This window comes from Cetorhinus maximus, chromosome 1, assembly GCF_964194155.1.
Source record: "Cetorhinus maximus chromosome 1, sCetMax3.hap1.1, whole genome shotgun sequence".
Taxonomy (NCBI): domain Eukaryota; kingdom Metazoa; phylum Chordata; class Chondrichthyes; order Lamniformes; family Cetorhinidae; genus Cetorhinus; species Cetorhinus maximus.
The window spans coordinates 225,320,235-225,334,966 of NC_135879.1; the positions used below are offsets into that span (position 1 = coordinate 225,320,235).

General features: G+C 44.1%; 3 protein-coding genes across 5 annotated transcripts in view; 2 read left to right on the forward strand and 1 right to left on the reverse strand.

Annotated features, from left to right (window-relative positions):
* LOC144687667 (uncharacterized) overlaps window positions 1-1,295 on the forward strand; it is a 64,770-nt gene extending 63,475 nt beyond the window's left edge. For both annotated transcript variants that reach the window (XM_078554062.1, XM_078554071.1), the window contains exon 6: window positions 589-1,295. In XM_078554062.1, coding sequence (XP_078410188.1) covers window positions 589-711 — 123 coding nt within the window. In that variant the 3' untranslated portion in view covers window positions 712-1,295. The remainder of the gene's footprint in view (window positions 1-588) is intronic.
* rnf24 (ring finger protein 24) overlaps window positions 1-14,732 on the reverse strand; it is a 632,553-nt gene that overhangs the window by 369,645 nt on the left and 248,176 nt on the right. The window lies entirely within an intron of this gene.
* The window catches only part of LOC144687733 (pantothenate kinase 3-like), a 44,468-nt gene continuing 33,300 nt past the window's right edge, over window positions 3,565-14,732 (forward strand). Inside the window, exon 1 of one of the 2 annotated variants that reach the window (XM_078554184.1) lies at window positions 3,565-4,116. In XM_078554184.1, the coding sequence (XP_078410310.1) occupies window positions 3,801-4,116 (316 nt within the window). In that variant the 5' untranslated portion in view covers window positions 3,565-3,800. The remainder of the gene's footprint in view (window positions 4,117-14,732) is intronic. The other variant, XM_078554195.1, reaches the window with a different exon arrangement.

The window sequence follows — 14,732 nt, forward strand, 5'->3', positions numbered from 1 at the left end:
CTGGGATTGGTCTCCTGAGAGCAATGAAGATGAAAGGGAGATTTGATAGAGGTGTTTAAAATCATGAAGAGTTTAGAGTAAGCAAAGAGAAAATGTTTCCAGTGGCTGAAGGGTGGATAATGAGAGAGCGCAGATTTAAGGTGTCTCGTAAAAGAACCAGGGGTGACATGAGAAAAAGCACTTTTATGAGGATCTGGAATGCACTGCCTGATGGAATGGTGGAGGTAAATTCAGTAGCAGCTTTCAAAAGGGAATTGGACAAATACTTGAAGGAGAAAAAGTGTGCTGTGATATGGGCAAAGAGTAGGGGCATGGGGTTGTGAGCCAGCATAGACCTGATGGGCAGAATGGCCTCCTTCTGTGCTATCTTATTCTATGACTCCATGATTCTATGTATTTATGTTTCGATTTTGGAATTTAATCATTGAGAGATTTGGATCTTTGCGAGATTTTCAAATGCTTGCAATTATTTGCCAGTCAAACATATTGGAATGTTCAGAATACAATACTGGGAAAGAACAATGAAGGGATGAGTTGTAATGTGCCAAATGGTATTTTCCTGTTCCTAACTTTTTCTTCTGTTTTTAGGCAAAATTTACAATTGGTGGCTTAATTTCCAAGAGCAGAGGAAATATTCCATCAGACTATTGGACAGCACAGCACTTGCTGCAATCCAGTCATCAGATACAACACAGTGCGAATCAGAAGTAAAATCTGAGTGTTGGATAAAATCCATCCAGTAAATAATTCTGATTGGAGTCAGTATCTGTTTTAAGGCATGCACTTTATTATTCAGAGCTGAATTGTAGCAATTGCATTCATGAGTCATGCAATCAAAAATAAATCTGTCTGTGGAAGAGAGGCAAGTTGTGCAAGCAGCTTACTCTGAATTTTAACCATGGAGAAATGGAATATAAAACTTTATTGGCAGAAAAACCAGTGAATGGGTTCAGGAGGGCATTTTCACAGAACAATACAGAGGAGAAAGTGAAGGTTTGACGTCGGATAGAATGGGAATAATTGCAAGGTCAACACAAATGCTGATTGTTAATAAAGGCAAAACCAAATTTACAAAGTATGACAAAACATATGCTTCAGCTAACAAACTTCCTGGCTGTGACATTATACGGTTGCAAATGTGACCACTGAAAGGATTGCAGGAAAGAACGAACTTGCATTTACAAGGGTTCTGACAAAAAGCCATTGGCTTGAAATGTAAACTGTTTCTCTCCAGAGACCCTGCCTAGCCTGCTGAGCATTTTCGGTTTTTATTCCTCAAATAAATTCCTACCCTATGTATGCATCTGTCAATTTTCCTCAATTGTCTACAATCTGATTCATTACTCACCAAATGTGAAGTGCCTCAGGGTGTTTTATTACATGAAAAGTGCTAAACATATGCATATTATTAGATATATGATTGAATGTCAACTAACCTGCAGCTTAAATTATGACAACCCATACTTCATTTCACTATCAGTATAATAGCGTCAAGGAATTATTTTCAGGGCCGTTGTTCAGTCGTCATCTTTTCTGAAGCTGTCAGTGTTTTTTTGGTCAACCTTTGCTAATTTTCCAGATTGACATGTGCATTTACCATCAGCAGTTTTTGTTATATTTAGCACGGTGCAAAACTGTAGAAGAAGGTTTGAGATTATGATGTGCTTTATGAGGTTTGCTTTGATGCTGATGATAAATTAATTGACAATCTTAATTCTTAATCTATCTGCATAGCATCAGGCACCATAAATATAAGACAGACACTAATAAATCCAGAGAGAATTCAGGAGAAGCTTCATTACCCAGAGAGTGGCTAAAATGTGGAACTCACTCTTGGTAAGAAGTAGTGGAGGAGAATAGCACATAAGAACATAACAAATAGGAGCAGGAGTTGGCTATTCAGCCCTTTGAGTCTGTTCTACTCTTCAATATAAGCATGTCTGACTTTCTACCTCAGCTCCACCTGCCTGCATTATCTCCATACTGTTAATTCCCTCAGTATCCATAAGTCTATTGATTTATCTCTTGAATATACTCAACGACTGAGCAACCATCATGCTCTGCAGTAGAGAATCCCAAAGATCCACAATCCTTTGATTGAAGAAATTTCTCCTCATCTCAGACCTAAATGGCAGACACCTTATTCTGACCCCTTGTCTGAGACTCTTCAGCCAGGGGAAGCACTCACCCAACAGCTACTCAATCATCTCCTTAAGAATTTTAGATGCTTCAATGAGATCACTTCTCATTCTTCTAGGGAATGTAGACCTAGTCTACTCAATCTCCCCGCATGGAACAATACTCTCTTCAAAGCAAATATATGCTTCCTCAGATAAGGAGACCAAAACTGTAGACAATACTCCAGGTGTGATTGCAATATGCCATATGCAATGATTTCTTCACCCTTAAACTCCAATAATAAAGGCCATTTGCTTTCTTAATTGCTTACTATATCCACATGTTAACTTTTTGCAATTCATGTACAAGGACAGCAAGGTGCCTCTGAATATCAATATTTGCCAGCCTCTCACCACTTAAAAAATATTCAGCATTTAACGGGAGGCTAGATAAACATCCAGGGGAGAAATGAATAGAAGGATATGCCGATGGTGGTTAGTTGAAGAGGGATGGGAGGAGGCTCCTGCGGAGCATAAACATCAGCATGGACCTGTTGGGCAGAATGGCCTGTTCATGTGATATAAATACAATGAAATAAGTGGAAAAATGTTCAATATAATTTTTTGGTGCAATTCACATTTTTTTAAATGTCTAGATTCTCCACAACAAAACCAGGCAGGTGTGCTGTTTCGCTGAACCACACATTAAAGGCTACACAATTCAAGAAAAGTAATGGGATCCTCCTGTACCAACCCTGAGTTTAGCCCCGCCTCCTCCCTGTCACTCATCCGGAGCTTTGGATCAGTCCCACTTTCTGCTGCCCATGACATCATTGGTTAGCCATTAGTAAAACGTCATCAAGGACAAACTAAACAGTGTGCGTCACAAGTTCCACATGAAACGTATCGAAATAAAAAATGTTTATAACCGACCATCGCTTCAATAACGATAAATGAAATGTTATTAAGGTCCATGAGAACCTTCCCCCCCCTTTCACCCATCTAGATAAGCACCGCCTCTTTGCGCGCTGATTGATTGGGGAGCTGGTGACGGGATCAAATCCTCATCATCTATTGGACAGTCGCCACGTCCATCATGCGCCCCCCCTCCCTCAGGTCCGTGGAGAGGGAGCAGCTAGAACTCGAATTTTCAAAAAAACAGGCCTCGGCTTTAAACCAAGAAAAACAACTATCATGATTGTATTAAAGTATTATGGTAACATACACATAAACAGGCATGTAAAATTATCAAAACGTGTTTTTAAGATCCAGTTCGTCGTATTTAAAAAAAATCTATCCCGCCCCCCCCCTTTCTCTGATTGGCGGGAGGGCAGCGGTGGGAGAGTGTTGATTGGGGGGAAGTGTCCGTCAATCAGGGGTTATTTCCGGTATGTTGTTATGGGAAGTGGGGGATGGGCGGGTGGCGATGTTTGTGGGATCCGGGGGTCGGTTGAACGACGATGATGCTGATGATGAGGAGGAGCAGGAGGAGGATGATAACGGACAGCGGAATGGCCACGGCTGCTTATTAAAAAGAAAACGGCCGTTGCTTTCTTCCCTATCCCCATGCAGGCCTGAGAATTGATTTGAGGCTATTTTTATATTATATAAATTATATATATATATATTTTTTTTTAAACCCCTCCCCCACCCCAAAAAAGAAGAGATAAATCCCGATCGGTGATGGAGCCGGTGAGCAGCGGCCGGGCGATGGTCGTGAACGGTTACCATGGAGGCGGCTGCTCGCTGCAGGAAGAGCCGGAGGAGAAGCAGCAGCAGCAGCAACAACAACAACACCGCCGAGGGAACAAGGCTGCCGGCCAGCAGAAGCAGCAGTGTCACCTCCACCACCAACAACCACAGGAGCCCGAGGCGGAAAAGCGCAGGGCCGGCTGCTCGGAGAGGGACCGGGACCGGGCGCCGGCCAACAGAGACCCGGCGCCGAGCACCAGCCGGCGGCTACAGCAGCGTCGGGAGATGGTCAAGAAAAACAGGCCCCGTAAGTAGGGTATAAAGTTCCTGTTGATAATTCTGCCTGCCCGCGGTCACCAGGATACGCAGATAGGGCAATAATCTGGGCAGCTTTTTGGATGCACTGAGTGAGCGATGCGTTTTTTTAACATTTTTAAATTTTTTTTAAACCAATCAATGTTTTAAAATCACGAAGTGCAAAAGCGAGGCTTCCCATTGTTGTAAACACCCACCGTATCTATATCGCAATTCATTATCCAATGATCCTGGTACTGTACAGTAATACAATACGGCCCCCCCCCCCCCCCCTTCAAACTCTCTCGAAATCGTTTTACTCTTAAGTGGTCAAATTATAATTGATCGTTCAAGCCCTCTTATTTATTTTTTTTTAAAGCCACTCATTCGTCAAAGCAGAATCTTGAAAATGCTTAAAAGCCGTAGGTGAAGTAGGTGAAATAAATGCTAACCGGGCTTGCGGCTCAGGCTCTGCTTCCCCCCCCCGCCCCCCGTCGCTTGATTGGATTAGTTACCCTGTAATTCACTGAGGGCTGTCAATTATCTCTCATGTACTGATTAGTGTGTGAATCGAGAGAACTGCCCCGCTGGGAAATGTGGGACGCCACTTGATTTCGCTTTCCGCCTGTGTTCATGTTCAATCCAAGTGGTCCCTTGACGTCCTGATAATTGTAACGTTTTGTGGAAATCTTAAGGTAGTTTGACTACCATCCTCAACCTTTTTAACAACGACGGACGATTGGTCAACTTAAAATTTATTAGTCAACACCTATGCTGAAAGGAAGCTTGGGAGAAATTTGTCGGGAAAATGGAGAAAGAAGCCTTTTGATCTAATGGTTGCGGCAGTGATCACTGCATCGTTTTCATATCGATATTTGGAGCGGAGGTGATAGTGGGACAATGGGATTAGGTTTAGATTGCTCTAGTAGAGCTGCCGCAGATGCAACAGATTCAATATTTTCATTTTTAGAATTACAGATATTTGTAGTGCAATGATGGATATGGTGCACGTCATTCTGTTACCTAAGATGGGGACAGAGGGAAATTAGGGAATTCTAGACCAGTTAGCCTAATATCCGTTAGTCAGGAAATTTATTAGTTTTTTAATTAAGGGTAGTGTGACTGAGCTAGCCTGGATAAAGATTAGATCATACCTGATGAACCTGGTTAAATTTTTTCAAGGTGACTAAAGTAGTGGACATGGGAATGTATATGGATGGCATTTACATGGACTTCTGTAAGGCATTTTTAACTCATTCATGTAATGTGGGCATTGCTGGTTGGTCAGCATTTATTGCCCATCTCTAATTACCCTTGGTGGTGGTGAGCTGCCCTCTTGAATTGTTCTAGTCCATGTGGTGTAGATGCACCCAGAGTGCTGCTAGGAAGGGAGCTCCAGGATTTTGACCCAGCGACAGTGAAGGAACAGTGACATAATTCCAAGTCAGGATGGTGAGTGACTTGGAGGGGGACTGTCAGGTGGTAGTATTCCCATGTGTCTGCTGCCCTTGTCCTTCTAGGTGGTGTGGTCGTGGGTTTAGAAGGTGCTGTCTAAGGAGCCTTTGTGAATTCCTGCAGTGCATCTTGTAGATACTGCGTGTTGGTGGTGCAGGGAGTGAATGTTTGTGGATGGAGTGCAAGCGGACTGCTTTGTCCTGGACGGTGTCCAGCTTCTTCAGTGTTGTAGAAGCTGCACTCATCCAGGTAAGTGGGCAGTATTCCATCACACTCCTGACTTGTGCCTTGTAGATGGTGGACAGACTTTGGGAGTCAGGCGGTGTTACTTGTCATAGGATTCCTAACCTCCGACCTGCTCTTGTAGCCATAGTATTTGCATGGCTAGTCCAGTTCAGTTTCTGGCCAATGGTAAGCCCCAGAATGTTGATAGTGTGGGATTCAGCAATGGTAATGCCATTGAATGTCAAGAGGTGATGGTTAGGTTCTCTCTTGTTGGAGATGGTCATTGTCTGGCACTTAAGTGGCATGAATGTTACTTGCCAATTGTCAGCCAGTTCTTGCTGCATTTGGGGATGGACTGCTTCAGTGTCTGAGGAATCACAAATGGTGCTGGACATTGTGCAATCATCACTCATCATCACACATCCTCACTCAGTCAAATGCTGCCTTGATGTCAAGGACAGTCACTCTCACCTCGCATCGGGAATTCAGCTCATTTGTCCATGTTTGAGCCAAGGCTGTAATGAGGTCAGGAGCTGAGTGGCCCTGGCAGAACCCAAACTGAGCATTAGTGCGTAGGTTATTGCTAGGCAAGTGCTGCTTGACAGCATTGTTAACCCCTTTCATCACTTTGCTGATCAAGAGTAGACTTTTGGGGTGGTAATTAGGCAGGGTGATTAGTCCTGCTTTATGTGCACAGGATGTACCTGGGCAGCTTTCCATATTGCTGGGTAGATGCTAGTGTTGTAGCTGTACTGAAACAGTTTGGCTAGGGGTGTGGCAAGTTCTGCAGCACAAATCTTTCAGTACTATTGCTGGATTATTGTCAGGGCCCATAGCCTTTTCACTATCTGGTGCCTTCACCCATCCTTGATATCACGTGGAGTGAATCGAATTGGCTGAAGATTGGCATCTGTGATGCTGGAGACCTCCAGAGGAGGCTGAGATGGATCCAAAGTGGATGTGCCCCCCATTTGTCACCGTTCTTCCATGTACACTGCTTACAATGCTGCATGACCTTATACCATCAGCATAAGGCACTTCTGCCTGAAGATTCTTGCAAATGCTTCAGCCTTATCTTGTGCACTGATGTGCTGGGCTCCCCCATCATTGAGGATGGGGATATTTGCGGAGCTGCCTCTTCCAGTGAGTTGTTTAATTGTCCACTACCATTCACGACTGGATGTGGCAGGACTGCAGAGCTTAGATCTGATCCGTTGGTTGTGGAATTGCTTAGCTTTATCACTTGCTGCTTCTGCTGTTTGGCGTGCAAGTAGTCCTGTATTATAGCTTCACCAGGTTGAAGACTCATTTTTAGGCATGCCTAGTGTGCTGCTGCTGGCTTGCCCTCCTGTACTCTTCACTGAACCAGGGTTGATCTCCTGGCTTCATGGTAATGGTAGAATGGGGGATATGCTGGGCCATGAGGTTACAGATCGTGTTCGAGTACAATTCTGCTGCGACTGATGGCCCACAGTGCCTCATGGATCCCCTGTCTTGAGTTGCTATATCTGTTGGAAATATCCCATTTAGCATGGTGTTAGTGCCACACAACACAATGGAGAGTATCCTCAATGTGAGGGCAGGACTTGGTCTCCAGAAGGACTGTGTGGTGGTCACTCCTACTGATACTGTCATGGACAGATCCATCTGTGGCAGGCAGGTTGGTGAGGATGAGGTCAAGCATGTTTTTCTCTCTTGTTGGTTTGAAGTCCATCATAAGACACTGTTAGTTGAAATTGAAGGCCATTTAAGTGAAAGCAAATTATTGACCTGGTTGAGTAATTGAGAGGCAGAACACAGGAGGAATAATGGCAAGAATGTGACTAATGGTATCTTGCAAGGATCTGTGTTAAGGCCTCAACTAATGACTATTCATTATCGACTTAGATGATTGAATAGGACGTCGCTTCTAAATTTACTGATGGCATAAGGATGGGCAGCATTGTAAGCAGAGTAGCATAAAATTAGAGATCAAGATGGATTAAGTGAATGGACAGAACTGCAGCAAATGGAGCGCATCCACTTTGGATTTTATGTGGTGAAAAACTTGAAACAATGGAGGTCCAAAGAAACTTTGGAGAATACTGATGTACACTAGTCCTCCAGGTGTAAATAATAGGATTGTTATCATACTTCAGCCAGAAGTGCTGAGTGGATGATCCATCTCGGCCTCCTCTGGAGGCCCCCAGCATCACAGATGCCTGTCTTCAGCCAATTTGATTCACTCCACATGATATCAAGAAATGGCTGATGGCACCGGATAGTGCAAAGGCAATGGGCCCTGACAATATTCTGGCAATGGTACTGAAGATTTGTGCTCCAGAACTTGCCATGCCCTTAGCTAAGCTGTTCCAGTACAGCTACAACACGTATCTACTCAGTTATGTGGAAAATTCCTGTCCTGTGTACACAAAACTGGACGAGTCCAACCTGGCCAATTATCCTACTACTCTCGATCAGTACAGTGATCGAAGGGGTGGTCAACATTGCTATCAAGCGGCACTTGCTTAGTAATAACCTGCTCACTGACACCCAGCTTGGGTTCTGCCAGGGCCACTCAGCTCCTGACCTCATTACAGCTTTGGTACAAACATGGACAAAAGAGCTGAACTCCTGAGGTGAGGTAAGAGTGACTACCCTTGACATCAAGACAATATTTGACTGTGTGGCATCAAGGAACCCTCCCAAAACTGGAGTCAGTGGGAATTGGGGGAAAATTCTCCGCTGGTTGGCATCATACCTAGCACAAAGGGAGAAGATTGTGTGTGTTGGAGGTCAGTCATCCCAGTTCCAGGACGTCACTGCAGGAGTTCCTCAGGGCAGTGTCCAATGCCCAACCACCTTCAGCTGCTTCATCAATGACCTTCCTTCCGTCATAAAGTCAGAAGTGGGGGTGTTCATAGAAACATAGAAAATAGGAGCAGGAGTAGGCCATTCGGCCCTTCGAGCCTGCTCCGCCGTTCATTATGATCATGGCTGATCATCCAACTCAATAGCCTGCTCCCGCTTTCTCCCCATATCCTTTGACCCCTTTCGCCCAAAGAGTTATATCTAACTCCTTCTTGAAAACATACAATGTTTTGGCTTCAACTACTTTCTGTGGTAGTGAATTCCACAGGCTCACCACTCCGGGTGAAGAAATTTCTCCTCATCTCAGTCCTAAATGGTTCACCCCATATCCTCACTGTGACCTCTGGTTCTGGACTCCCCCACCATTGGGAGGGAACATCCTCCCTGCATCCACCCTGTCTAGTCCTATTAGAATTTTATAGGTTTGAGATTCCCCCCTCATTCTTCTAAACTCCAGCGATATAATCCTAACCGACTCAATCTCTTCTCCTATGTCAGTCCTGCCATCCCAGGAATCAGTCTGGTAAACCTTCGCTGCACTCCCTCTATAGCAAGAACATCCTTCCTCAGATAAGGAGACCAAAACTGTGCACACTATTCCAGGTGTGGCCTCACTAAGACCCTGTATAATTGCAGCAAGACATCCCTGATCCTGTATTCGAATCCTCTTGCTATGAAGGACAACGTACCATTTGCCGCCTTTACTGCTTACTGCACCTGCATGCTTACCTTCAGCGACTGGTGTACAAGGACACCAGGCCTCGTTGCACATTCCCCCCTCTTAATTTATAGCCATTCAGATAACCTGCCTTCCTGTTTTTGCTACCAAAGTGGGTAACCTCACATTTATCAACATTATACTGCATCTGCCATGCATTTGCCCACTCACTCAGCTTGTCCAAATCACACTGAAGCATCTCTGCATCCTCCTCACAGCTCACCCTCCCACCCAGCTTTGTGTCATCTGAAAATTTGGAGATATTACATTTAGTTCGCTGATGATTGCACAATGTTCAGCACCATTCGCGACGACACAGATACTGGAGCAGTCCTGGACAATATCCAGGCTTTGACTGAGAAGTGGCAAGTAACATTCATGCCACAAAGTGCCAGCAATGACCATCTTCAACAAGAGAGAATCTAACTATTGGGCCTTGACATTGAATGGCATTACCATTGTTGAATCCCCCCCCATTAACATCCTGGGGGTTACCATTGACTGGAAGCTGAATTGGACTAGCCATATAAATACTGTGGCTACAAGAGCAGGCCAGAGGCTAGGAATCCTGTGACGAGTAACTCACCTCCTGACTCCCCAAAGCCTATCCACCATCGACAGGGCACAAATCAGGAGTTTGATGGGATAACCCCACTTGCCTGGATGAGTGCAGCTCCCACAACACTCGAAGCTTGACGCTGTCCAGGACAAAGATCACTTGATTGGCACCACACCCAGAAACATTCACTCCCCCCACCACTGACGCACAGTAGCAGCAGTGTGTACCATCTACAAAATGCACTGCAGGAATTCACCACGGCTCCTTCAATAGCACCTTCCAAACCCACAACCACGACCATCTAGAAGGGCAAGGGCAGCAGCACATGAGAACACCACCACCTGGAAGTTCCTTCCCAAGTCACTCACCATCCTGACTTGGAAATATATCGCTGTTCCATCCATGTTGCTGGGCCAAAATCCTGGAACTCCCTTCCTAACAGCACTGTGGGTGTACTTACACCACATGAACTGTAGCAGTTCAAGAAGGCACCCTGCTGCAATGCTCTCAAGGGCAATTAGGGACGGGCAATAAATGCTGGCCCAGCCAGCGAAGCCCACATTCCATGAAGTAATTTCTAAAAGTCCTGGTTAGACCACACCTCGTGTACTATGAGCAGTTCTGGACACCACTCTTAAGGATGTATATGAGTGCAGTGTAGATTTGCCAGAATGATATCTGAAATCCAAGTGTTAAATTACAAGGAGAGACTATGCAAACTCGTGTTCTGTTCCCTGGAATTTGGGTTATGTGGTGATTTGATCAGAACTTGGGAGAACAGAGGGTAGATAGAGAAACTATTTTTGCAAGTTGGTATGTGTTAGATTAGGGGGCATAGTCAACAAATTAGAGCCAGACCTTTTGGGTGTGAAATTAGGAAACACTTCACACACAGGCTGATAAAGTTTGGAACTCTTGTCCACAAACTAGATTAGTTGTAGATTTTAAATCTAAAATTTTTTGTTATCCAAAGATATTTAAGGTGTTTGAGGAATTAAGGTGTACAGTTTAATGCATTCATCATGGTCATGATGGAACATGCTCTGGACCTCGTCCTCTTCCTATGTTTCTACAATGCACTAAAATGAGTGCTGCTATTCATGATGTAGTGTGAACTAACCAATTATTATATTGTCAACTGACAGCCTTCTACAACCACTTACCTGCACTGATGCCTATTAAAGAATGGAGGCTCAATTGTTTTAAGAAACCTTGTTGCTCAAGCTTGTGTTTGTTTTAGTCTGTGCGCTTTCTAAGATGAGTGTGGATGATATTTCCTCAACATAGCTGTCTGGCCTGAATGGTGCTTCTTTTAGTATTTCCAGCCCCGACCTTTCTGTAAAACCTTGAGCATGAGTTAATGCTGTTGTATGTGAGTTTTACTGATGCACAGTCAATGAGTTGGTGGCTGTTCAAAATTTCAGAGCTTCAGAACTATTTGGATGTTGATGGCTTCTGCACAGTTTCAAGCTGATGGTGCCAACTCAATAGAATCGAGCTTTTGATGCGCAGGAAGCTGCCAGTTTGCGAGTAGCTCTTGAAAATCTGAGAAAGGAAGTGACCGGTTAGGACTTGAGGAAGGCCGGGGAGTGATTGACTTGCTTGTTGGGGAGGAGTGTAACACCTTGCTTCCCACTATCACCTCTTTCTGTTTTTAATACTTGATGGAACGGGAGAGATTTGGAGCTAAAGAAAATTTCCAAATTGTTTGGGGTAAGGGAGGAAAGAGCAGAATTAGGTACTTTAAATCAATTGTCTCTGCTTCTGCTCTGCAATTGCAGGAACTCTGTAGTAGGTCCATAATTTCCTTCAATTTGTCTTTTATTCGGTGCCTACGTTTTCCAATCGTTCTTGAATATGAATTCATATTTGAACGTGCAAATTTGTGAAATCAAGTCCTTTGGTAGAAAATAATTTTAGGAAGCAAAATATTTCTCTGTAATTGGTTGAGCTTCATGCTTCCATAATTGGAGGCAAGCTTGTATTTTAATGCTGAAAGGAAAGAAATCAAATACAAAACTGTTTATTTTGGCAATTAACAGCTTTTGTCATGTTTGAAAACCTGATCAGTTTCATTTTTGTTCAAAGAAAAAAATTTGCAGTCATACTAGTTTTCTGCCTTTGTTTGTGGGATATTTCCAACTGCCGAGGAGATGTTCTTTGTTCTCGAAATAAGGGGTTCTGATGTCAATACCATGACTTGAGAAATAGCTAATACTGGCTTTAGATAGTCAGCTAGAACATGGCTGATCTTCTCCCTCGGTGCCATTTTCCAGCACACTCCCCATATCCCTTGATATCTTTATCTGTCGATCTGCCTTGAATATACTCTGAGCCTCCACAGTCCTCTCGAGAATTCCAAATGTTCACCACCTGAGTGAAGACATTTTTCTTCACCTCGAACAGAAATGGGGTATCACTTATTATGAGACTGTGTCCCTTGGGTCTATACCACACGTAGAGGGCCGCCCCCCCCCTCCCCCCAAAACCAGGGGAAACATCCTTCCTGCATCTACCCTGTCGACCTCTTTAATAATTTTGTGTGCTTATCTTTTATTTTTTTGTTTATTTCCCTTAAAGGGAAAACTGAGATTATTTTTGATTATGTATAATTTATATTAAATTTAATATTTGTTTCTCCTCTGTATTATGCTACACTGGTATTATTCATATTAACTATTCTTAAGACCATCCTTACTTGCTGGAGCAGTAGTTGATTTCAGAAGAATATTATCAATTTGGTTTCTAATTTATAGAGGAGAAAATCTATTTACTTGAGCTTGCATTGAAAGCCAGGATCAAAATATCCACACGGCTTTGTGTGATACGCTGAATGGTTTAGCAGAGGAAGATCAAGAAAATCTGTGTAGCTGCAGGGTTGGGGCACGAGCTAAGTATCCATATTCTTGGGACATGGGAGTGAGTGCTGGTCCAGAAGGCTACAATTGAAGGGGCTATCTTTGCCTGAAAAGAAATGGACCCCACATTCTTGCACTAGGGGCATAAAAATAAAATAAATAGGGGAAGTCTATCGTGAGGAAGCCCAGAGATGAGGCTAGAGTGGAGGAGCAAGATGATGTGTTGTAATAGAAGCAGAAGTAAATGACAACATTTTTATTCTTTCATGGGATATGAGCATTGTTGGCAAGGCCAGCATTTGCTCATTCCTAATTGCCCTTGATACAGTGGTGGTAAGCTGTCTTCTTAAACCACTGCAGTACACCCACAGTGTTAGGGAGTTCCAAGGTTTTGACAAAGCAGCAGTGAAGGAAAGGCAATCTAGTTCAAAGTTGGGATGATGTGTGACTGGTCGGGGAACTTCCAGGTGGTGGTTTTCCCATTTGCCTGCTGTCCTTGCCTTTCTGGATGGTAGAGGTTGAGAGTTTGGGAGGTCCTGTCAAAGGAGCCTTGGTGAGTTGCTGCAATGCATCTTGTAGATGGTACAGACTGTCTCTGTGCAGTAGTGGAGGAGGATGTGGTTGTTAAAAGTAGTGGATGGCTGCCAGTCAAGCAGGCTGCTTTGTCCTGGATGATATCAAGCTTCTTGTGTTGTTGGAGCTGCATTTGTGCAGGCAAGTGGAGAGTATTCCATCACACTCCCAAGTTGTGCCTTGTAGATAGTGGACAGGTTTTGGTGAAGTCAGGAAATGAGTTTTCTCCTCAGAGTTCCCAGCCTCTGACCTGCTCTTGTACCCACAGCATTTGTATGGCTGGTCCAATTCTGTTTCTGGTCAATGGTAACCTCAAAGCTGCTGTTAGTGGGGGAATTCAGCAATGGTAATGCCATTGAAATTCATGGGGAGATGGTGGAATTCTCTTGTTGGAGATGGTTATGGCCTGGCACTTGTGTGGTCCAAATGTTATTTGCCACTCAGTCCAAGCTTGAATATTGGCCAGGTCTTGCTGCATATGGGTGCAGACTGCTTCAGAAGTCACGAATGGTGCTGAACAAAGTCATCAGTGAACATCCCCACTTTTGACCTTATGATGGAAGGAAGGTCATTGATGAAGCAGCTGAAGATGCTTGGGCCGATGACACTACCCTGAGGAACTCCTGCAGTGATGTCCTGGAACTAGGATGACTGACCTCCAACAACCACAACCATCTCCCTTTGTGCTAGGTATGTCTCCATCCAGCAGAGAGTTTTCCCCCTGGTTTGCATTGACTCCAGTTTTGCTAGGGCTCCTTAATGCTGCACTCAGTCAAATATTGCCTTGATGTCAAGGACAGTCACTCTCACCTCACCTGTCCTGCTTTTTGTGGACCGGACATACCTGGGTAATTTTCCACATAGCTGGGTAGATGCCAGTGTTGTAGCTGTACTGGGACAGCTTGGCTCACGGCATAGCTAGTTCTGGAGCACATGTCTTCAGTACTATTGCCAGAATATTGTCAGGGCCCATAGCCTTTGCAGTATCCAGTGCCTTCAGCCTTTTCTTGATATCATGTGGACTGAATTGAATTGGTTGAAGACAGGCATCTGTGATGCTGGGTACCTCAGGAAGCTGAGATGGATTTTCCACTTGACACTTCTGGCTGGAGATTATTGCAAATGCTTCAGCCTCATCTATTGCACTGAAGCGCTGGGCTCTCCCATCATTGAGGACAGGAATATTTGTGGAGGCGTCTCCTATTGTTTAATTGTCCATTCACAACTTGATGTGCCAGGACTGCAGATATATTAGGGGTACAAGAATCTGTCCCATTTAGTGCCACACAACATGATGGAGGGTGAGTTGCATGGGATAATAGTATGGATAAAAGATTCTATAAGTAGTGGATGTGAATAGAGTTAAGGAAGTGGTACATGTGTTACAAACG